The sequence below is a fragment of the Bubalus kerabau genome, chromosome 21 (genome assembly GCF_029407905.1).
Source record: "Bubalus kerabau isolate K-KA32 ecotype Philippines breed swamp buffalo chromosome 21, PCC_UOA_SB_1v2, whole genome shotgun sequence".
Classification (NCBI taxonomy): Eukaryota; Metazoa; Chordata; class Mammalia; order Artiodactyla; family Bovidae; genus Bubalus; species Bubalus kerabau.
In genome coordinates this window covers 3,551,831-3,575,488 of record NC_073644.1, presented here as the reverse complement: position 1 = coordinate 3,575,488, position 23,658 = coordinate 3,551,831, and the positions used below count along the sequence as shown (strand labels likewise).

The 23,658-nt window shown below is 51.0% G+C and overlaps 1 protein-coding gene across 1 annotated transcript in view; it reads right to left on the bottom strand.

The window, feature by feature from the left end:
- PARD6G (par-6 family cell polarity regulator gamma) overlaps nucleotides 1-23,261 on the bottom strand; it is a 78,262-nt gene extending 55,001 nt beyond the window's left edge. The window contains exon 1 of the mRNA XM_055559201.1: nucleotides 22,806-23,261. Coding sequence (XP_055415176.1) covers nucleotides 22,806-22,877 — 72 coding nt within the window. The 5' untranslated portion in view covers nucleotides 22,878-23,261. The remainder of the gene's footprint in view (nucleotides 1-22,805) is intronic.
- Nucleotides 23,262-23,658: the final 397 nt, after the last annotated feature.

Sequence of the window (23,658 nt, the reverse complement as noted above, 5' to 3'; positions counted from 1 at the left end):
CAGTTAGAACTGGACATGGAACAACAACAGACTGGTTCCAAATAGGAAAAGGAGTACGTCAAGGCTGTATATTGTCACCCTGCTTATTTAACTTCTATGCAAAGTACATCATGAGAAACGCTGGGCTGGAAGAAGCACAAGCTGGAATTAAGATTGCCGGGAGAAATACCAATAACCTCAGATATGCAGAAGACACCACCCTTATCGCAGAAAGTGAAGAGGAACTAAAAAGCCTCTTGATGAAAGTGAAAGAGGAGAGTGAAAAAGTTGGCTTAAAGCTCAACATTCAGAAAACAAAGATCATGGCATCTGGTCCCATCACTTCATGGGAAATAGATTGGGAAACAGTGGAAACAGTGTCAGAGTTTATTTTTTTTGGCTCCAAAATCACTGCAGATGGTGATTGCAGCCATGAAATTAAAAGATGCTTACTTCTTGGAGGGAAAATTATGTCCAACCTAGATAACATATTGAAAAGCAGAGACATTACTTTGCCAACAAAGATCCATCTAGTCAAGGCTATGGTTTTTCCAGTGGTCATGTATGGATGTGAGAGTTGGACTATAAAGAAAGCTGAGTGCTGAAGAATTGATGCTTTTGAACTGTGGTGTTGGAGAAGACTCTTGAGAGTCCCTTGGACTGCAAGGAGATCCAACCAGTCCATTCTGAAGGAGATCAGCCCTGGGATTTCTTTGGAAGGAATGATGCTGAAGCTGAAACTCCAGTACTTTTGCCACCTCATGTGAAGAGTTGACTCATTGGAAAAGACTCTGATGCTGGGAAGGATTGGGGGCAGGAGGAGAGGAGGACGACAGAGGATAAGATGGCTGGATGGCATCACTGACTCGATGGACGTGAGTTTGAGTGAACTCCGGGAGTTGGTGATGGACAGAGAGGCCTGGCGTGCTGCAATTCATGGGGTCGCAGAGTCGGACATGACTGAGTGACTGAACTGAACTGAAGTGAACTGGACTGCAAGGAGATCCAACCAGTCTATCCTAAAGGAGATCAGTCCTGGGTGTTCTTTGGAAGGAATGGTGCTGAAGCTGAAACTCCAGTACTTTGGCCACCTCATGCGAAGAGTTGACTCATTGGAAAAGACTCTGATGCTGGGAGGGATTGGGGGCAGGAGGAGAAGGGGATGACAGAGGATGAGATGGCTGGATTGCACCTGACTCGATGGACATGAGTTTGAGTGAACTCCGGGAGTTGGTGATGGACAGGGAGGCCTGATGTGCTGCAATTTAGTTCATTTCAGTTCACTTCAGTCGCTCAGTCATGTCCGACTCTTTGCGACCCCATGAATTGCAGCATGCCAGGCCTCCCTGTCCATCACCAACTCCCGGAGTTCACCCAGACTCACGTCCATCGAGTCAGTGATGCCATCCAGCCATCTCATCCTCTGTCGTCCCCTTCTCCTCCTGCCCCCAATCCCTCCCAGCATCAGAGTCTTTTCCAATGAGTCAACTCTTCACATGAGGTGGCCAAAGTACTGGAGTTTCAGCTTTAGCATCATTCCTTCCAAAGAAATCCCAGGGCTGATCTCCTTCAGAATGGACTGGTTGGATCTCCTTGCAGTCCAAGGGACTCTCAAGAGTCTTCTCCAGCACCACAGTTCAAAAGCATCAATTCTTCGGCGCTCAGCCTTCTTCACAGTCCAACTCTCACATCCATACATGACCACAGGAAAAACCATAGCCTTGATTAGACGGACCTTTTTTGGCAAAGTAATGTCTCTGCTTTTGAATATGCTATCTAGGTTGGACATAACTTTCCTTCCAAGGAGTAAGTGTCTTTTAATTTCATGGCTGCAATCACCATCTGCAGTGATTTTGGAGCCCCCAAAAATAAAGTCTGACACTGTTTCCACTGTTTCCCCATCTATTTCCCATGAAATGATGGGACTGGATGCCATGATCTTCATTTTCTGAATGTTGAGCTTTAAGCCAACTTTTTCACTCTCCTCTTTCACTTTCATCAAGAGGCTTTTTAGTTCCTCTTCACTTTCTGCCATAAGGGTGGTGTCATCTGCATATCATGGGGTCACAAAGCATGAGACATGACTGAGCGACTGAAATGAAGTGAACCTAAAACTGGATCCAAGACATAAATGTGAGAACTAAAATTTTAAACCTCTTAGAAGAATACATAGGATTAAATTCATTACTTTGGTTAGGCAATAATTTCTTCAATATGATACTAAGCATACAAAACAAAAGAAAAAAATTAGATAAATTGGCCTTCATCAAAACGGAAAACTTCTGTGAATCAGGAATATGAAAAGATAATCTACAGAATGGGAGGAAAATTAGCAAATTATATATATAATGGACTTGCACCAAAAATATATAAAGAACCCTTAAAACTCAATGACGACAAACAACCTTATTAAAAATGGGCAAAGGACTTGATAGACATTTCTCCAAAGAAGATATACACATGGCAAATAAAAACATGAAAAGATGTTCAACATCATTAGTCATTAGGAAAACACAAATCAAAACTGTAATAAGCCACCATGTCGTCCACTGGCATGATTACAATCAAAGAGATAGGGGACAGGGCCTTCCCAGGCTGTCCAGTGGTCAAGATGTTATGCTTCCACTGCAGGGAGCATGGGTTTGATCCCTGGTCAGGGAAGTAAGATCCTATGTGCCATCTGATGTGGAAAAAAAGAGACAGAAATGACAATGTGTTGGTAAGAATGTGGAGGAATCTGGACTCTCTCATATATTTTTGTAGGAATAGAAAATATGTCTGTATTTTGGTGATCAGTTTGGCAGCTCCTAAAAATGTTGAACAAAGAATTGCCATATAGCCCAGGAATTTCACCCCTAGGTATGTACCCAAGACAAAGGAACACATAGGTCCACACAAAAACTCGTACATAACAGCATTATTCAGAATAGCCAAAGAGGGAAAACTACTCAGTTGATGAATGGATAAACCAAAAGTCATACATACTCTTATTCTTGAATATTATTCATCCATGACAAGGAAAGAAGTATGACAAATTTGAACCTTGAAAACATTATCTTAATGAAAAACATGAGACACATCAGATCATATGTTATATGATGCTATTTATATGAGATATACAGAATAGGCAAATTCATAAAGAGAGTAGAGTAGTGGTTTCTAGGGACTAAAGTAGTAAGTAATTGAGAATGGCTGCTAATGGGTATGGGGTTTCTTTTTAGGCTGAAGAAAATGTTCTAAAATTAAATAATGGTAACGACTGCACAACTCTGAAAATACTGAAGTGAAGTGAAGTGAAGTCACTCAGTCGTGTCCGACTCTTTGTGACCCCGTGGACTGTAGCCTGCCAGGCTCCTCTGTCCATGGGATTCTCCAGGCAAGAATACTGGAGTGGGTTACCATTTCCTCCTCCAGGAGATCTTCCTGACCCAGGGATTGAACCCGGGTCTCCCGCATTGGAGGCAGACGCTTTAACTTCTGAGCCACCAGGGAAGCCAAAAATACTAGACCCTACTGAATTTATACTTCAAAGGTACGAATTTTATTTCATATGAATTGTAGTTTATAGGGCTTTTTGACGTTTCACTTCAAAGAACAATTTAAAAAATTATTTATTTATTTATTGTTGGCTGTGCTGGGTCTTCGTTGTTGTTTGGGCTTTTCTCTAGTTGCAGCGAGCAGGGGCTACTCTCTAGTCGCGGAGCATGGGCTTCTCATTGTGGTGGCTTCTCTGCTGGGGAGTATGGGCTCTTGGTCTCTCGGACTTCAGTAATTGTGGGGCATGGGCTTAGTTGCTCTGCAGCATGTGGGATCTTCCTGGATTAGGGATGGAACCCACATCTCCTGCATTGACAGGCAGATTCTTTACCACTGAGCCACCAGGGAAGCCTAAGAATAATAATTTTTAACAGCCAATTGAAGGCTTTTTGGAAGTTTGTGTTGAGAAATATGGAAACTCCAGAAGGTGGTGGCAGACTGGTTGGTGCACATGGTGGCCCTGCTTTTGCTCCAGGCAGATAGAAAACACTAAGAGACTAAGGGTCCAGCCATCCCCTGTCAGCACACATCAGTTTAGACGATGAAGATGTATTAAGGACTCAGGGAAGCCCCCACTCCCATTACTGCTGGCCCTTGTAGAGGAGAACAGGATGTGAGACTTCATCAAAGCTGGAAGGGCAAGCTTTTCCAGTTTGAATTGGTCCAACAGTGTTGAACTGGTAGGGAAGACAGAGGGCAGGCACTCTGAACAGGGTAGGACTTGCCTTCTTCACATGCCCATCTCCACCCTGACCCCAAACTGCAAAAGGCCCTCAGGCCCTCTTGTCCAATGTAGAAGCTAAAACTTTATATGAATGATGCTTTTGGAGCCACAAGTCTCTGACAATACAAATGTATTTTCATCATCCGAAGTCACGTCACTGTATGGTTCATTCATTACCACTACCATAATTATCTCTTACTTTCCAGGTTAACAATGTAAACTTTTCTTTTTCTTGAGACCTGAGGAGTTCTCTCTACAGTTATCCATATGTTTAAACAAATCCCTTTTGTATGGAAACATTTAGTTCAGCACATGCCAGGCTCATTTGGTATGCACTGCAAGTCTTGCTGGCTGTCTTCATGCCCGCAACTAAACCATAAGTTCCCCCTAGAAGTGCACTTCTGAACTCCTATGCTGAGGGGCTCGGAGAGAGATCTGCCCAGAGCCATTGAGCTGTTGGATTCCAGGATGGAAACAGACTCCATCTCCTGACTCTGGTCCTGTGTTCCGTCTGCAGCACTAAGCTACTGCCACTTCAACCAAAAAGCTCATTCTTTTTACAACTGAAATCATGGTCCCCAGGTTTCATCTTAAAGTCACTTAGCTACTTTCACTTAAAAACTCTAGCATGTTTTTGATGATTGAGATGCACTTCTGGCTTAATACCGGAATACCATTCCCAAAGAAACCTAGTCTGAGTAAAGCACCCTCCTGCTGATCTAACATCAAAGGAGGGAGAGGAAAATTATAAATGGTATTGTCTTCTCACCTCAGGCCTTCATGCTGTTGTCTTTCTGTCTTGGGAGGGCTCCTATACCTGACCCCATGTGGTGCCCCTTGGTGGCCCCAGGGCCACTGCTTCCATCACCTGGGGAGAGGCTGTGAGAGGTGACGGTGCACACGGGGCTGTGTCTCTGACAGCTCTTTGGGGGCAGGAAGCACACCACATTCTTGTAGCTTTCAAGCTGCCCCGTCCTCGATCCCTGATATAGGTAACTGATATCCAGAGATGTTTCTGGTCACTCTCTGCAACCGTATCTGACTCAACCACCCCCAACCCCCAGCTCACCTTCCCTTTCAGGTTGCTGCTGCTGCTGCTAAGTCGCTTCAGTCGTATCCGACTCTGTGCGACCCCATAGACCGCAGCCCACCAGGCTCCCCCGTCCCTGGGATTCTCCAGGCAAGAACTCTGGAGTGGGTTGCCATTTCCTTCTCCAATGCATGAAAGTGAAAAGTGAAGTCGCTCAGTCGTGTCCGACTCTTCGCGACCCCATGGACTGCAGACCACCAGGTTCCTCCATCCATGGGATTTTCCAGGCAAGAGTACTGGAGTGGGGTGCCATTGCCTTCTCCGCCCTTTCAGGTTAGTTTTCATAAAAAAGGGGGAACTGAACTTTAAGGACAAATGTCTGCAACTCTGAATGTCTATCCTCCTTCATCATTTCCTTAAAATACTCTTAAAAAAAAACCACAACAACATTCTTTTCCCTCCTGCATACACAGCTCATGGTAATCTTCACCTCGGAGGCAGTCCACAGAGCTGACTACTTGTGCCCGTGAACACAGTCACTCTGGAGAAAGCAGCAAGATTCATGATGGACAGAAAAGAAGGAGGGAAATCAAGGTCCAGTGTGTGGTGTGACACTGAGGTGCCCTGGGAGCCCAGGGCTCACTGTCCTGCAGCCATCCCAGCCCCACCTGGGCAGACCCAGTGACTAAAGCTCTGCATGGTGGAGAGGACACTCCTCAACCTTCTCCAACATGCTTTTTTTTTTTTTTTTTTAAAGAAAAAGTAGGATCACAGAGCCTGGTATATTTTTCTTTATGGTGTGAGTGGAATAGAACCACACAGCTCAAAATTCAAAAGGTATTCAGTGAACAGTCTCCACAGGAACCAATGATTTCAGTCCTCTGTTCCTTCAAAAGGCATCTGGTGTACATGAGAACAATATCTGTGACCTCGTCTCTGACAAGCAGCACGCTGTCCACACTGGTCTACTTTGATTTTTTTTTTTCACTTATCTGCTATACTTGAAAAACATTCTTTTGCTGGATGTTTATAGTCCTAGGAGGTAGGTAGGTATCTTGAACTTGCAGGTGCTCCTGAACATGAGAAAAGTCAAGTTGTCTGGCTCCCGTCTTGTAAGTGCCACAAGGGACATCTCGTTGCTACAATAGCAGTACTTTCCTTGGAAAATCCTTCAGGGCTAGACTCTTCCAGTGATTCTGAAACTGCCCCAGTCTTGAGGGACCAAGAAGAATCCTAGACATTCCAATATCCACCGACTGCTCCCTGGCAGGAGCCTGGGGCTGAAGCACCCAGGATTCCTTCTTAGCTTGTTCTGTCGTGAAATGTTGTGTTTATCGTGAACATACTCAGGGCATCGAGGGAGCTATTGTGTTCTTTCACAGACGAATGACCCCTTGTAATTAAAGTCTATCTTACGACGTGAAGTTAAAAGGAAGCCCATACATTACTCACCTTCCCAGCTCCTCAGTGCAGATAGAAACCCAGCCAAGCACTCCGGACCCTGCAGCAGAGGCCCCGCCCCCAGACAAGGCCCCGCCCACCGAGGCCCCACCCCCGAAGCCCCACCCATACCAAGGCGCCACCCCAGGCCTCTCAGGCGAAAGCAATCACAGGACATCAGAAGCACAGGTAGATTCGGATGGAAAATCATCATCAAAATATGCACAAAGGTGAAAAGTGGAAACTGTAAAAGCTCATCAAACAGATGAAGCATGCTCCCAGGATGAAGCCAACAGAAGTGCTGTATTAGAAAGGGTTGAAGGACTCAAGGAAGCCTTTACAATATGGAAAGTGAGAGAAAACACAACCCAAGGGTAAGTCTCCAATGTGACCCAATCAGATCGAAAAATATTGTACTCGGGCTGAACACAGAACAAAGCAGCAAGGCCCAGCCCCAGGCCTGGACTCCTGCCTGTGCCACGTTCCAACTCCTGCTCAAGGTCTGTTAAGCAGCAACGCCAGCAACATCTCGGACCTGCTGGAGATGCATGACCTTAGGCCCCAGGTCTAGGGACTCAGAATCTGCAGTCTAACAAGATCCCCAGGACTCAGATGCACATTCGAGTCTAAAAAGCTGTGTCATGAACATCCCAGTGAGCACCTTGCTAGTTACTGTTATAGGCTAGTTTTAAGAACCCATTCAGATTCCACTGAATGCCCAGTATGGCCCTGGGCTAGTGTTGAGTGTCTTCACAAGGCTGACGGTTTGTTTGAGAGCCCATTGTTGAGATGTTGAACAGTAATCGCATGTGCAAACGTGTAAGGACAAACTGAGAAAAGTACACAAAGACGCTGTATGACAGACGTAGGCCCTGGTTTAAACTGAGCCTATCAGGAAAGCAGTAATCAGATGAAGAGAGGGCCAGAGCGCGCCCCACACCGCGGCCCGGGACCAGGGGGGCAGGACTTCACTGCGCGCCAGAGGCCACAGGGCAGCCCCATGGGCTGTGATGCCTCACGTCCTGCTTGCTTTTCATTAAGGTGGGTCCTGGAGTCACAATCAACACAACATCCAACCGTGAAGGAGAACGAACACGTCAGGGCCACTTCAGGACAGGGCCAAGGAGCATGCGCACACACGCATGCTGTGTAAGAAAACCATGCAGAGACGTCCATTTGTGGGACGATCAGGCAGCACAGGCTGCCAACCTCACGAGGCATCTGCCAGAGCGTGGGACCTGCCAGGGGGTGACCTCCGGGGCGGACACGTCGGGACAGTTTAAAATCAGGCCACAGACCTGTGAGTCAGATGGGGTGGAGCGGACAGCCGAGCCTGGCCCCTTGCTGTGCCGCGTCCACCCACCTCAATCCGGAGCAGTGATGGCGTGGCTGTCAGCGCCTGCAGAACTGCTCAGACAAGCAGCGGCTCCTTCGTGAGGCTGCCAAGCAGCTGCCGGGGGCTGTGTGAGCCCTGCGTGTGCTCCACACGGTGTGCTGTCCAGGTGACAAGCGTGATCTGCACCTATGGACCCAGGACTGCTGAATGTAGGAGTGGGGCAGGGCCGAGAAGGGAGCAGAGAGATCTCGGGACACGGCTGTGGTCCCGACGGTGGGAGAGAAGGTGTGGTCCGGGCCAAGCTCTCCTCACAGCACCCCAGAGGTGTCGCTGTTCCCATTTTACAGACCAGGAAGCTGAGACCCAGAAGGTTCAACAACTGTGCACAGGCACAAGGCTACTAGCAAAGAAAGGACCTGAGGCTGACACAGGAGAGCGTCTAGACGAGGTCCAAGGAGCGCCAGTGGGGGCGTGAGAATTCCACGAGAAGGGGACGCCCCATGTGGGAGGGCCGACACCCAGGCCAGCTGGCAACGTGGACAAAGGGGGCCATGGTGGGCAGGAGAAGCCTTCAGAATTTTTATTTATTCCAAATTTATTCCAATAATTTTTATTTATTCCAATTTTTATTTATTCACTATAAATTAGTGAATTTTACATTGTGATAGCTGATTCATGACTAAGTTTAGAAAATGAAGCTAAATCTCTCATGTCTGTCTGGGTATATGTATGTGTCAGTATGTGTCTTTGGATAATATTGCTATGGTTAATTTGTAAATGAGCTCTATTTAATTGGCTTGAAGAAAAGTAAGTGCTTACAAATCAAACAATTCTAAATATAAGAGAAGTTAAGTGAATTTCAGGTTCACTTGAACTGGGAAATATTCAGTATTAAATTAATACCTGGTATTCTCTTACAAACTTATCAACAAGAAAATAACTCAATGTTACTCAAGATCCCCTTGAGGAGGGCATGGCAGCCCTCAGTATTCTTGCCTGGAGAATTCCATGGACAGAGGAGCCTGGTGGGTTACAGTCTACAGAGTTGCAAAGAATTGGATACAGCTGAAGTAACTTAGCACACATGGTGGGCGGAATACCATAGACCAGAACCAGCTGCTCTAGAAGCTGAGGTAAAGGTGCAGGGAGCCCTGCTGTTGAGGTGGAGCTGGCGGGCTGGAGGGTCCACCTGGGCCAGAGTGTGGAGGTCAGTGCCAGGCTGCTCATCTGTCTCTCCTTCATAGCACTTCCCTGGAACAGAAATGCAGAAATCCACTCAGGCAGAAGCCTGGAGCCCCAGCCCGAGTAGGGAAGCAAGGTCACATCTGGACCTGAGCTCAGGAAAAGCGCCTGGAAAAGAGGCAGTGTCCAGGGACGGGATGGGCTGAGGGGACGCTGCCTGGGTCAGTGGTGCCTTAGCAGGCAGAAGGCAGAGGCATCAAGAGGCAAGGCCCTGGATGGAGACCTAGGTTCAAACTCCTGACTCACCTTGAACTGGCGGGTGACTCTGGATCATTTAAACTTCTCCAAGCATAGTTCTTCCTTTGTAAAAGAAGGACACAATATATTCCCCAGAGGGCTGGTGTGAGTCCTGAATCAAATCCGTGTCCTGAGTGAGAGTCCATCGAACAGCAGCTTGCACTTGATCACTTTGTTCCAGAGCTTGTGCTCTTCTTGGCCAAGTGCACGTGGAGAAGGTGTACAGGGCACACCAGGCTTCCACACGCACCCCAGGGCTGCCAGAGCCCTTCTCAAACACCCAGACTTGCAAGCACCACACAGTGAGACCTCCGCCCGTGTGGTTTATAAAAGAGCAGGAAGCATGTCCCTACAGGAGCACACCCCTCTTCAGTTAAGCCACCTTCCTAATTTCTGAATACGAGTCATGACTTTTTTAGGCCCTGTCCCTTCCATCACTGGCAGTTATTTTTCAGGGTGTTTTTTTTTTTTTTTTCCACAAGGAAACCACTTTTTTATTACTCTGTGAGAGAAAAGTGGTGCTCAGGAGCATGACCTTAACCCCGATCTCTAGACGGGGACTCAGAGCTGAGCTGAGCAGAAGCTGCCCATCCCAGCCTTGCAGCCCAAGGGGCCTCTGCTCGGTCACTGCTGACACTCTGAGCACAGCTGCAGAGGGGGGCTCTGCCTGCAGCACCCCTTCCGCCCCCAGCAGATTGCACACAGGCCAAAGTGCATGGGGCGGCCTCAGAGAGGGGGATTCTCAGGACATGGGAGGGATACTGAAGAGGCAGTGCAGCCCTGAGCCATGTCCTGGAGGGGCTGGGGAGGGAGAGTGAGCGATACACGCTGTGGCTGCAGAGCAGTCCAGACCAGGTAGGTGTTGTCCGTTTTCCACGAGGTGGAATCAGGGGATAACAAGAACTAGGTGAGAAGCAGGATGGCAGAGCAATGGAAGGTTGCTGGGGCCTTGTTTGGGGCGAGTTAGCAGCCTGGTCCAGACCCCAGATCTTCCTCTCTGCAGCCCACAGTTATGGTGTCATGAGCATCACGGAAGCACCTGAGCTGAGTGCCCAGTAGAAGGGCTGGCACAGAGCCGATGCTCTAAGAAAGGACATTGTAACCCCAAGCTGAGAGAAGGACTCAGGTGATGTGACCAGGTGGCAACTGCTCCTACCAGGCTGGACCAAGCTCTTAGGGCAGGGAGGGAGCCCAGAGACTGTGGCCCCCCAGAATTCTTTCCAGGAAGAACCACAGGGCAACCTCAACAGTGCACGTTGGCTTACTCTCCAGGGCCAGGTGCTGACCCTCCTCCGATGAATGGCTGTGACTGGGTGGTGGAGAAGAGGCATTGTGAGGAGACAGACAACACCTACCTGGTGCGGAAGCTTGCGTGTGGTGTTCTCCCTCCCTCCCCAGCCCCTCCTGGACCCTCAGCTCACCACTGACAAGCAGTGGGTCACATTCCTGGAAAACTGTTCCCAGTTTGGGGTGGGGGAGCGCAGTGACTCCAGCTCCAGGTGAACAGGGACAAAGCTGCTCCAGGGTAGCTCCTCTCCTGAGGGTGGAGCACAGCTGCCCCAACACACCATTTCTCACAAAAGCATTCTGACCTGTGGAGCCTCGGCATCACCTTCTGGCAAAAGGAGCGCGTTCCTGTGAAGGCTGGGGGCCCTGCTCATCCCTGCAGCTGCTGCTGGAGCCAGGGGCTCCTCCTCCACGAGAGGGGCCACACTACAGGCAGAGTATTTGTTTTGTCCCATAGCAACACCCCGTTATTATTCCAGACCAGCGAGGGAAGCAAGGTCATGACGTGTGGGCGGGGAGCCAGTGGCTCAGGCCCCCGAGCCACAGAAAACAGGATGCGAACAGTACTTTAGTCTCCCAGTTTCTCTAGCACAGCATGTAAAGACGACAGCTTTAGTGGCCTGCGTGGTTTTCTTCCATGGCCCTTACCCAGGGCCCAAGCACAACAGCACACCTCCCAGGAGAGGCCATCTGAGGGGGCTTTCTGGGCCTGTGCATCAGTCCCCCGCGTCCTGTCTCGGAAGCAAAGGTGCAGAGAGATAAGCTCTGCATACTGATGGACACACAGTCCAGCTTTCGACAGACAAACTGACGTGATGAAGTGGAAAATAAACATACCCAATCACTAGGCAGGACTTTTAGGAGGAACACAGAAATTCCCAAAGGCAAAGGATGTGACTCACCAACACCCTCAGGTGTGCGAGTGGGAAGCTGCAGGAAGACACAGGCAAACCCCAGGTGAAGGCCACCTGAAGCGCGTGGCCCCACAGCCCACCACCGTCAAGGCTGCTGTGGGGTCTTCATTCCACACGTGAAAGACAACTTTCAAAAGGACAGCTGTTCACCTCCATCGAAGACACTGTGGCACGTGCTGTCCTGGACCCACTGAGCACCATCAGGCCCGACCCTGTTCACCTGGTGTCTCAGCCCCCCAGGAGGGCTGCAGCGGGTAACGGAACGCACAGGACGGCATGAAAGCTGTGAGTCAAAGTGCAGAATTAGAGGAAGGGCTAGGAAAGCCTTTCAACTTGGTAAACAAATCCCTGATTTGTTTTGATTTAGTAATCGACAAGTAATTAATAAGCCATGGTTCAAGGCCTTCAGGAACTCCTGAACCCTCAGACCTCCGGCAGCAGCTGCTCCACCCCGGTCCACTCAAGGCCAGGGCTGGGGTCTGTACAGGGCTCCGGGGCAGCACACTGGGCTGGGAGGAGGCTGACCAGGGCTACGCCCAGCCAGCTCACAGCAGCATCGAGAACCGCTAGTGGAATCCAAGAGTGTGTTGAAGAGGAGCCCAAAAGGAGGCTTTGGGTCCCTGAATCTCCATCCATACAGACAGATGCATAAGGAATACTCTGAATCCATTAAAAAAAACCGATCTCCGGACGCACACAACATGGATGGACCCTCTGGACGCAGAGTGCACTGTGACATTGAATCTGAGCACCAGCATGCTCACCCTGGTGACAGAACCCTGACAGTGGTTACGCTGGGGGTGGGTGCTGACATGGAGGGACCTTCTCAAACGCTGGAATGTTGCACACTTACTGTGATGTGCACAGTGCTCACCAGGTGTGCAAACATGTAAAATTTCATCAGATTGCACGCCTGAGATTAGTGTGTTTTACTGTCATGCACAGCTTCCCTGGTGGCTCAGATGGTAAAGAATCCATCTGCAAAATAGGAGACTGGGGTTTGATCCTTGGGTTAGGAAGACCCCCTGGTGAAGGAAATGGCTACCCACTCCAGTATCTTGCCTGGAGAATCCCATGGACAGAGGAGCCTGGTGAGTGAGCTACAGTCCATACGGTTGCAAAGAGTTGGACATGACTGAGCCACTCACACACACACACACACACACACACACTGTCACGCACACTGAACTCCACACAGGAATGACTCGGGTGTCACATGTGAACAGGTCCCTGAAAAGCAGCAGTCTCAGCCTCAAGGTACGGCAGAGCTTTCTGGGCAAGTGCAGGAGAGGATCTTTTTCCTGGGGATGGTCTTGATTCCTGTCTCCTGTACAATGTCACGAACCTCCATCTATAGTTCATCAGGCACTCTGTCTATCAGATCTAGTCCCTTAAATCTATTTCTCACTTCCACTGTATAATCATAAGGGATTTGATTTAGGTCGTGCCTGAATGGTCTAGTGGTTTTCCCCACTTTCCTCAATTTAAGTCTGAATTTGGCAACAAGGAGTTCATGATCTGAGCCACAGTCAGTTCCCAGTCTTGTTTTTGCTGACTGTATAGAGCTTCTCCATTTTTGGCTGCAAAGAATATAATCAATCTGATTTCGGTGTTGGCCATCTGGTGATGTCCATGTGTAGAGTCTTCTCTTGTGTTGTTGGAAGAGAGTGTTTGATATGACCAGTGTGTTCTCTTGGCAAAACTCTATTAGCCATCACTTCATGGCAAATAGATGGAGAAACAGTGGAAACAGTGGCTGACTTTATTTCTGGGGGCTCCAAAATCACTGCAGATGGTGACTGCAGCCATGAAATTAAAAGACACTTACTCCTTGGAAGGAAAGTTATGACCAACCTAGACAGCATATTAAAAAGCAGAGATATTACTTTGCCAACAAAGGTCCATCCAGTCAAGGCTATGGTTTTTCCAGTAGTCATGTATGGATGTGAGAGTTAGACTATAAAGAAAGCTGAGCACTGAAGAATTGATGCTTTTGATCTGCGGTGTTGGAGAAGACTGTTGACAGTCCCTTGGACTGCAAGGAGATCCAACCAGTTCATCCTAAAGGAGATCAGTCTTGAGTATTCATTGGAAGGACTGATGTTGATGCTGAAACTCCAATACTTTAAAGGGCACCTGATGTGAAGAGCTGACTCATTTGAAAAGACCCTGATGCTGGGAAAGATTGAGGGCAGGACGAGAAGGGGATGACAGAGGATGAGATGGTTGGAAGGCATCACCAACCCAATGGACATGGGTTTGGGTAGACTCCGGGAGTTGGTGATGGACAGGGAGGTGTGGGGTGCTGCAGTCCATGAGGTCACAAAGAGTCAGACACAACTGAGCGACTGAACTGAACTGAACTGAACTGCAGGAGAGGATCAGGTGCAAGGGCAGCCTGTGGACCCGGGGAGGCCAAAAAAACGAAGAATTAACAGGGATGAGCAGTGCAGAAGGGTCCAGGTGGTTTTTGAATTCTTTAAGCAGCATTTTTTTTTTTTTTTTTTTACTTTCCTCAAGTAAAATTCAGGGAAGGCAATGGCATCCCACTCCAGTATTCTTGCCTGAAAAATCCCATGGATGGAGGAGCCTGGTAGGCTGCAGTCCATGGGGTAGTTAAGAGTCGGACATGACTGAGTGACTTCACTTTCAATTTTCACTTTCATGCATTGGAGAAGGAAATGGCAACCCACTCTAGTGTTCTTGCCTGGAGAATCCCAGGCATGGCGGAGCCTGGTGGGCTGCCGTCTATGGACCCCCGTCTATGGGGTCGCACAGAGTTGGACATAACTGAAGCAACTTGGCAGCAGCAAGTAAAATGCTACACACTTTCCCCAAAATATACAGCAGATGCTCTGGCTTGGGATGGTGAAAGAAGCCATTCCCTTGTCTCCTCTGCCAACAAGCATCTTCACAGAGCCCCAGAGGAGCACAGCCTTTGGAAGTCGGAGAGCTGGACGGTGGGGTGTGGGACACACCTCCCAGAGCCCAGGAACCAGAGGAGAACTGAATGAGGGGACTGGGGAAAGGGTTCAAAGGTCGCTGATGCCCCAGCTGTAACAGTGAGTGCCCAGTCCTGCCCCACCCAGTCCTGTAGGTAACAGGGCAGCTCTGAAGGAGGCAGGGAGGCCGGTGCCGTCTCTAGGGAAGGGGTATGAGCCCTGCATAGGGAGATGTGTGGGGCTGGCTCTGAGGAGGTGCCCTGAGCCCCCGAAGCTGTCAGCCTAGAGTCTAACACTAAGGAAATTAGGTGACACTATCAACGTGGACTTAAAAAAATAATAATTTTATCTATTTAATTGGCTGTGCTGGGTCTTCATTTCTGCGTGAGCTCTCTCTAGTTGTGGTGAGCAGGGGTACTCTCTAGTTGTGGGATGCGGGCTGCTCACTGCGGGGGTTTCTCTGGTTGCAGCTCCCAGGCTCTACAGTGCAGGATGGGTAGTTGTGGCACATGGGCTTAGTTTCTCTGGCCTGTGGGATCTCCCTGGACCAAGGATCGAACCTGTGTCTCCTGCATCGGCAGGCAGATTCTCTTCCACCTGAGTCACCAAGGAAGCCCCCAATGTGGACTTTTAAATCAGCTTCCTTTGGATTTCCAAAGCTTCTCTTTTTTGTTTAGCTCATTTTGTACCGCTTCTTTCCCTTCCCTCCATGGCACTAGTGGGGAGGGGACAAGGCCCCTGAGCCCTCTCAGAGATGCCCTGGGGCTAAGTCAATTAGTGAATCCAGCTTTGGTCACCTTCCTCAAAAAGCAGTTCCTTTCTAAAGTACCCTAAAAGACCACTGCTGAACTAGCCATTGTTGTTCAGTCTCTATGTCGTGTCCGACTCTTTGAGGCCCCGTTGGCTGCAGCATGCCAGGCTCCCCTGTTCTTCACTGTCTCCTGCACTAGTAGCTATCTGGAAAACCTGTTCCTCATCTGAATTTAACTTGAGTGACATTTACTGGGCACCTACTTCATGCAAAGCCCTGCTGGTCACTTCAGATACTGAATCTTTCCTTGGAGCATACTACTGAGAAATGCAGGGCTGGGAGAGAACTAGAGTCCCCAGGTGAGGAAAACTGGAGACCGGAGGAGCCCAGCTGCTCCGGGAAGCACGGAGGGGAGAGGGCGCTCTGCCTCAGCTCCAAGCGGCCTGCGCAGGTGCCGCTGCCGCTGGTTCCAGAGAAGCTGAGAGCAGCTCCTGGAGGCCCGAGCACCACGACTGCTGCTGCTGTGCGGGCGGGCGGCAGGGGGATTGGAGACCTCAGCCTCCAGCTGTGACCCTGTGGCTCTGGTGATACTTCGGGCATCAGAATAAAGGACCCCCACGCCCACCCACTGCCTACACACACAACTGGACCTTCGTTGGGCCATTTGCTTTAAAGCTGGGGATAGTGGCTATCTTGGTTACCTTTGTTCCCCAGCATGAACCCCATGCCTCACATACAGTAGGTGCTCAGTAAATGAATACATGAGTGGATGGTAGACTTTTAAGAATACCTACTGGAGAGTGTACTTCCCTTGAGGCCACACAGCTAAAACCTGCTTCAGGGATGGAAGCAAAATAGAACTTCCTTCCTCAGAGCACCAGGCCTAACCATTCCAAACTCCGGATCCAGAGAGCCCAAGGGGTCTGTTTCATTCTACATGGGAATACCTCTGTCAGTATCTGGACTGGACTTGAGGGCTTGTCAGAGGAGGCGGGGCAGGAACCCTCCTTCACTAGGGCCACAGACAGTGTGTGGTAGAGACTGGAGTCTGGAGCCGAACAGCCTGAGTTCTCCGACCTGGGCCAGCTGAGTGGACCCCCCTGGACTTTTCAGTGTATAATGGGGGTGATAATAGAACCTATCTGGCAAGGTTGTGACGGAGAGTAATGAATTATTGTTTGCAACTAAAATGTATTTATGAATATATATATATGTGGTTAAACTTATTTTAATGCTTCTGGGACTTCTCTCATGGTCCAGTGGCTAAGACTCCATGCTTCCAATGGAGGGGGCCCGGGTTCAATCCCTGATTAGGGAACTAGATCCCACACATTATAACTAAAAGATCTTTCACAGTGCAACTAACACCTGGTGTAGGAAAATTAAAAAAAACATATATATATTATATATATGTATATATAATATATATACACACACACACACACACTAAGTTGCTTCAGTGATGTCCAACTCTCTGCGACCCTATGGACTATAGCCTGCCAGGTTCCTCTGTCCATGGGATTCTCCAGGCAAGAATACTGGAGTGCGTTGCCATGCCCTCCACCAGAGGATCTTCCCAGCCCAGGGATCGAACCCACGTCTCTGATGTATCCGGAACTGGCAGGTGGTTCTTTACCACTAGTGCCAATTGGGAAGCCTATATATATATATATATATATATATATATGTATAAAGAAATACTTCTGGATGCAACCTGTTCACAGAGGGCAGTGTCCAGCCTGGACCCTGTGTTCAGGGGCGCCTCAGGAGGGTTGCAGGGTATGTCCTGGGGCTTGGAAGGTGTACGGCACCTCTCGTTGCTCCTCAGGATCACAGTAGGAGAAACCTGCGAGAGGAGGTAGGGAGCAGTAAGCAGGTAAGCAGTCCATTGGACTCTAACCGTGCTGCAGCTGCCTGGCCCCCGAGGTCCGTTTCAGCGATGCTCTGATGTCACTCCGGGCTCCCTCCTTGCTTGCCTCTAAAAGTCCAGGAGGCCCCTCTGTGAGAAAGGGGCAAGATGCTGCTCTCTTTCTGCTGATTCACAAACAGTAGCCCTAACCCTAACCCTGACCCTAACCTTCTGACTCCTCAAAGCAACTTGAATGGTTGCACCTCCCAATCCCTGACATGCCTTCCCTGCCCTAAAATTGGAAGACCCCTCTATCTGAAATGTCACAAGTCCCAGGAAAGGGCTGGAACCTCTGCTAACTGGGTGCCCCCAGGAAGGTCCACAGGGGCTTTCTGCTGCTCACAGGGTGTGGGCAGCACCACCATCCATGCCCACCAGATGACACTCCCCACCTGGGTCTCTGATGACAGTCTCCTCTGGACGCAACTTCCCAAATCAAGTCACCAAACCTGTTTAAACACAGACGTGCACGATACAACAAAACCAGAATCTTAAAAGGGTGTAGCCGCACATAGAGGTGAGTCAAACCGTGTCAGGCGGTTCTCAACTGGCCCGCAGGAGGCAAGTGCCCAGCCATCGCGTGGGGAGGGCATGGCCCCTGCTCCAGCCCCCAGATGCAAGGGCATGGCCAGGCAGAGACAAAATCTGGGACCACAGAGTGCACTGACACCTAGCAGCATCTGCACCAATTGGAAAATCTCCCGTGTATGAGCAGGTCCATAACTCAGTGAAAAATAAGATCACTGACAAAAGAATGCAGGAAAGAATATGGCAGCTAAAAATAGACACAGAGATATCTAACACATATCAGAATATTCCATTCACCAATAACCCAAGACTACAAATTAAAACAGTGGGGTAGTGTTTCACTTATCTAATTTGAAAAGAATAAGAAAATACCCAGTACTGGACGGTATACCAGAGGGAGGGAGGGGATAGACACGAAGCAGGGTGTACACGTTTATAGAAGAGAATTTCTGGAAGAAAATTCAGCAATATGTGTTCAAAGTCTTAAAAGTTTGCCTATGTTTCACTTAGTAATTTCATTTCTAAGAATCTGTCCTAAAGAAATAATAAAAGTCCTGCAGCGAAGTAAGAGAATCAACATCTTTATAAACTTGGTGTGCTCAGTAATGTCCGACTCTTTGTGACCCCATGGACTGTAGCCCACCAGACTCCTCTGTCCATGGGATTTTCCAGGCAATAGTACTGGAGTGGGTTGCCATGTCCTTCTCCAATCCCTGACATGCTTTATATACTTCATATGATATACATTCTATATGTACTGTTTATATAAACATTTAAATGCAAAGTTGTTATTCACAACATTGTTTACTCTAAAAAAATGGAAAATAACCCAAATAGGATATTGGTTAGGTTAATTATGGTTCACATATAAGATGGAATACTATGTATTCATTTCAAAAATATGTCTTCTGAAACTATTAATGACATAAGAAAATACAACACTTCACTGTTAAGTTGAAAGTGGAACGCTGAAGGCTACAGAAAAATACACCTATAAAATATGACCCTGATTCTGTCAAACGAAGACATCTGCATGTACAGATGCACATAAAGGGTCAGAAGGACATGCGACCACGCTTGGAATGTGAGAATTACCTCTGCTTTGTGCCTGTTGTGGTTTCCACATCTTCCACAATGATAGTGTATTTGTTTAGAATACAGAAAAGTTTCCAGCAGTAGGGCTTCCCTGATAGCTTGGTTGGTTAAAGAATCTGCCTGCAATGCAGGAGACTCTGGTACAATTCCTGGGTTGGGAAGATATGCTGAAAAAGGGATAGGCTACCCACTCCAGTATTCTTGGGCTTCTCTTGGGGCTCAGCTGGTAAAGAATCTGCCTGCAATGCAGGAGATCTGGGTTCGATCCCCGGGTTGGGAAGATCCCCTGGAGAAGGGAAGGGCTGTCCACTCCAGTATTCTGGCCTGGAGAATTCCACGGACTGTTCAGTCCATGGGGTCGCTAAGAGTCAGACTGAGAGACTTTCACTTTTCAGTATCTAAACCAAGCAGCCCAAACTGGATTAAAATCTTTAGTAGTGTTATTCTCCCCCCACACAAGGGACACCAGAGGCCACGGCTGTGTCATATAGCCCTGGGCCCCCGTCACCAGTACCAAGGCCACAAAACGAGAGAAACGTGGGGAAGGGGCATGGGATGGAGAATGCTCGGCCTGCAAAGGCGGCTTGGCAGGAGGAATGTCAGGATAGCACTGATTCTTGGAGAAAACACTTCAGGTGTGGGAAGCCACAGAACCAGGGCCCCAGAGGCCAAAGGAGAAGATGGAAGAGAGCTGCCTGCTAAGGAAGCTGGGACACCATGGACCTCACTTAAGGCAGGGGTCTCCAGGCAGGGGTGGAGGAGGGGGGTGCAGTGTAGAGCACACTGCGGAGATGGGGAAGCTGTGTTCCTTTAGACTTTTCAGGCATATGCAGATGCTGGTGGGGCTGATGAGACAGTCACACAGTGAAATCTACTACAGAGCTCACAATGGCCTGTGTGGCCTTCTGTCTTTCCCTCACACAGCCAGTCAACTCCAACTACTTGGGCCCTGTAGACTCATCCCCAGCACTGGACTTCCTGCTATCCCTCTGGAGGGCCAAGACTGCTCCCCTTGGCCTGAGACATTCTCCCCAGACATCAGCATAGCCCCTTCCCACTGTAGGTCTTCTGGGAAGAGAGGAAAAAGTCAGATTGAATGTGAAATGGCAGCCCCGTTACCAGAACTGGGGAGTCAGAAGTGCATGCAGCCGGCTGGGAGAGGGACAGACAAATCACAGGTATTTGAGAGAAATGCTGGGTAGAGTTAGGGGCTATCTGATGGGGGAGAGCCACCAGATCCAGACAGTTTCTCTGTCTCAAGGCTTTGGGAATTGACCAGCTGTGGCAGAGGGCTAACACCAACAATTCTGCGAGGATCAGAGGTAATTTTCAGACCTGATATCCTGAAATGCCACAGAGTCTTGATCTGCAGTGCTTAGCTCTTATAACTGTGGGTGCTCTGCAGTTTAGAGGTGCTTTCCCATTCATTGCCTCATTTGATCCTGTCGGGCTACCAGAATAGGTTCAATGACCATTGTACAGATGAAATGACTAAGGCTCAGAAAAGTTAAATGACTTGCCTGAAAGCTCACAAGGTTGGGTGGTAGAACTGGCTGGATTTTGGCACGATTTTCTCCACAAGCAAACCCAGGTGTTATGGTGAACCATTTAGATTGGATAAAGACATCACTGTCATAATGGTTTGCCTCCCATATTTTGACAAGAGCAGCTGGAATAAGGCTCCCTGCAGAGATGGACCCTGTGGGTGGGTGAGAGAGTGGTACAGAAGGGGGAGCCACGTGGCCCCACTGGACAAACAGTAAGGCAAGCCGCCTATCCAAAAGGGCCTGGGGAGGTGGTGTTGTGTGTAACCAGCCAGCCCAGCAGGGCCCAGCCTGGTGTGGCCCTCCAGGACTGTTCCCAAATTCAACGAAAACTTTCCCCCTCTGCCACTCACCCCTGGAGGAGCAGTCACTGCATCTGAACTTGAACCCAGGCTCGGGCCATGGGGCAGCCCTCCTTCTTCACTGGGCGTCAAGGAGGAGCGGCAGCCTGAGGTAACCCACTGGGCCACCAGAACACCCATGGCCCCCAGTTCCCCGGGAGAGGCAAAGGCAGACTCTTACTCTTCAGGCCTCAGGGGTCCTCAGTGTCCAGAGTGCATGACTGCAGAATAAAGGCTGGTGAGGGCATTTCCTCCAGGGCTAGCCCTCCGGACTTGCATCTGGTCAGGCAGCTGCCTGCCACCATGGCTGCGGAGCCCAGGGAATTCGGCCAGTGAGACTCGTGAACGGCCTGTGCTGTTCATCACTTAGAACCACACGGCCACCTTGCAGGGGTGAAAGGCTGCCAGGAGGTCCCCTCGCGACGGAAGTGGTCCTTGTGGAGACTGCTGGGCCTCAGGAATGCACGCATGACAAACTGCGACCTGAAAACCCCGCAAGGCCCTGGATGTGACACTGTGATACAAGATGGCACCTGTGGGAAGTCTCTGTGTTCTTTCTCACAACTGCCTGTTAATCTATGATGATCCCAAAATAAAGAGTTAAAGTGAAACACCATGGGTGCTCAGTGGCTACTGTCAGGGGACAATGAGTTCTAAGAAGCCACATTCCCACTGAGTTGAAGAAACGTCAGTTATTTGGTGCTCCCACTCAGGCTTGTTGGTTCTTCCCCCCACACAACTCACAGAGGTCACTTTTGATTTGGGGGTGTGGGGAGTTCTGGGGCTAAAAAGAGATGAGTGCTGGGCCAGGGTCACAGAATTAGCATTGGAGGTAATTAGAAATGAAGGTTCATAAATAGACTGCCTAACAAGATGTGATGAAATCCCACAACTCATTCTGTGGGATTCCTGCAGAGAACCCCCATCCTCGGAGGAAGCCCTGGAAATCCTACACCAAAGGACCCCACCTTGATCGGTACGGTCAGCCCAGACAGGGGCCATCGGGTTAGTGTTCCCAGAGAGCGAACCAGGGCACACACGCCGGCGACCAAGTGTGCACAGATTTGGAGGTCAGAGCCCACCCTCGGGTCTGGCCCCTCTGCCACCACTCAGGTTCTCCTCCTTGCCTGACCAAGCCAGGCGCGGGGAGCGCCGAGAAAGGGCGAAAGCCGATCCCAGGCAGCAGTAAGCCCGAGGCCCCCTCCTCCAGGACCCTGAACAACTGCTGCTCTTCATCTGCGGCAAGGTCCACCCCTGAGACCCTCGCAGACAAAAGCTTCTGCCGCGAAGGTGCCGCCCCCGCAACGGGCAGAAGCGCCAGATCCTATCAGCCAATTATCCAAAGCGCACAGCCACCCGCAAGTTCGGGCACGCTTGGGCCGGGGCGCGGGCAGCGGGAGGGGCCGCCGGTCCGGCGCGCCCGGGGAATCTGGGCCTGGGGCGCGTCGGGAGGCTGAGGGGCTGGTACGCAGGGCCGTGCTGGGGACCGGGGGTCCGGTCCGGGGATCGAGGACCCGCTGCCTGTCTCCCCCTCGCCGGTTCCGAGGCTCCTCCGCTGCGAAGGAGGCGGCGCAGCCAGGGCCCTCCCCCGGCCCGGGCCCCCAAGGCCCCTCCAGGGCCCCGAATCCGATCAGCCCCCGGGTCGCCCCGGAAACATCGCCCCTCCATCGCGCGGTGCGCCGGATCGCCGCCGGCTTGTGGAACAAAAGAGCCACTCTTGCGAAGGGTCCGGCGGCCGCGCGGCCCTCTGAGCGCCGGGGCTCGAGCCGAACCTTACCGGGCTGCTGGGCTTTGTGCGCGCGCAGGGGCGGGAAGGACTGAGGGACCCCGGCGCATCTCACGGACGCGCGCCGCGCTCCGAAGTTGTGGTCGGCGCCGGCCCCTCTCGCGCCGCCCAGTCCCCTTCGGGGTGCCCATTCATTCGTGGGGCGGGAAGGGGGGCTGCGCAGACTGCCGGCCCCCGGCTCACCTTGCTTTTGACTTCCACCGCGCTGCAGTCGTAGAAGCCCAGGGTCTGAGACTTGTGGAAACTCCGGTTCATGGTTCCGGCCCCGCTTAGCCTTGGCTTCGCCCTCGCTCTTCCCTATGGGGACTGCAGAAGAACCCTGGGTGCGCCACCCGCCGCCGTGGCCCCGGCCCCGGCCCCTGCCCGCGCTCGCTCGGCCGCGGGGCAGCTCGAGTGCAGCGGCCCGAGCAGGGCTGGCCGCGCGCCTTGGGCACTCCAGGGGCCGCGCGCGGGAGGAGCGGGGTACGGCGGCGCGCGCCGCCCCAAGGACCCGCCCCCCGATACCCTAGAACCCACGTCCCGCCCCGAGCCCGGAGGATCCGCCACCAATCCCTGCCCAGCGCCCAGAATACCCGCCGCCAGTCCCCGCCCCGGGCCCAGAGCACCCGTCCCCCGAGGACCCGCCCGGAGCCCAGAGGACCCGCCCCACGAGCCCCAAGGGCCCACGTCCCGCTCGGCGCCCCGTAGACCCGCCGCTAATCCGGTTCCCCAAGGACCGGCCCGGCGCCGAGAAAACCCGGCTCACGTCCCGGGGACTGGCCCCACGAGCCTCAAGGCCCAGCCTCGCGCCCTGAGGACCCACCCTCTCAGTCTGGAGGACACGCCCCCCGTCCCGAAGACTCACCCGACGCCCCACCCAGGGCTCGTCGGCCCGCCTCCGGAGAAGCCGCCGCCAGTCCCCGCCCCGAGCCCCGCCCACGGGCCCGCCCCCGAGGACGCCGCTCCCGGGTGGGTGCTCACTCCAGTCCGCAAAATCAAGAGCCGGGGAAAGAAGCCCGGTTGACTCGCCCGGGTCGCCCCATTCCCACCTCGGCGC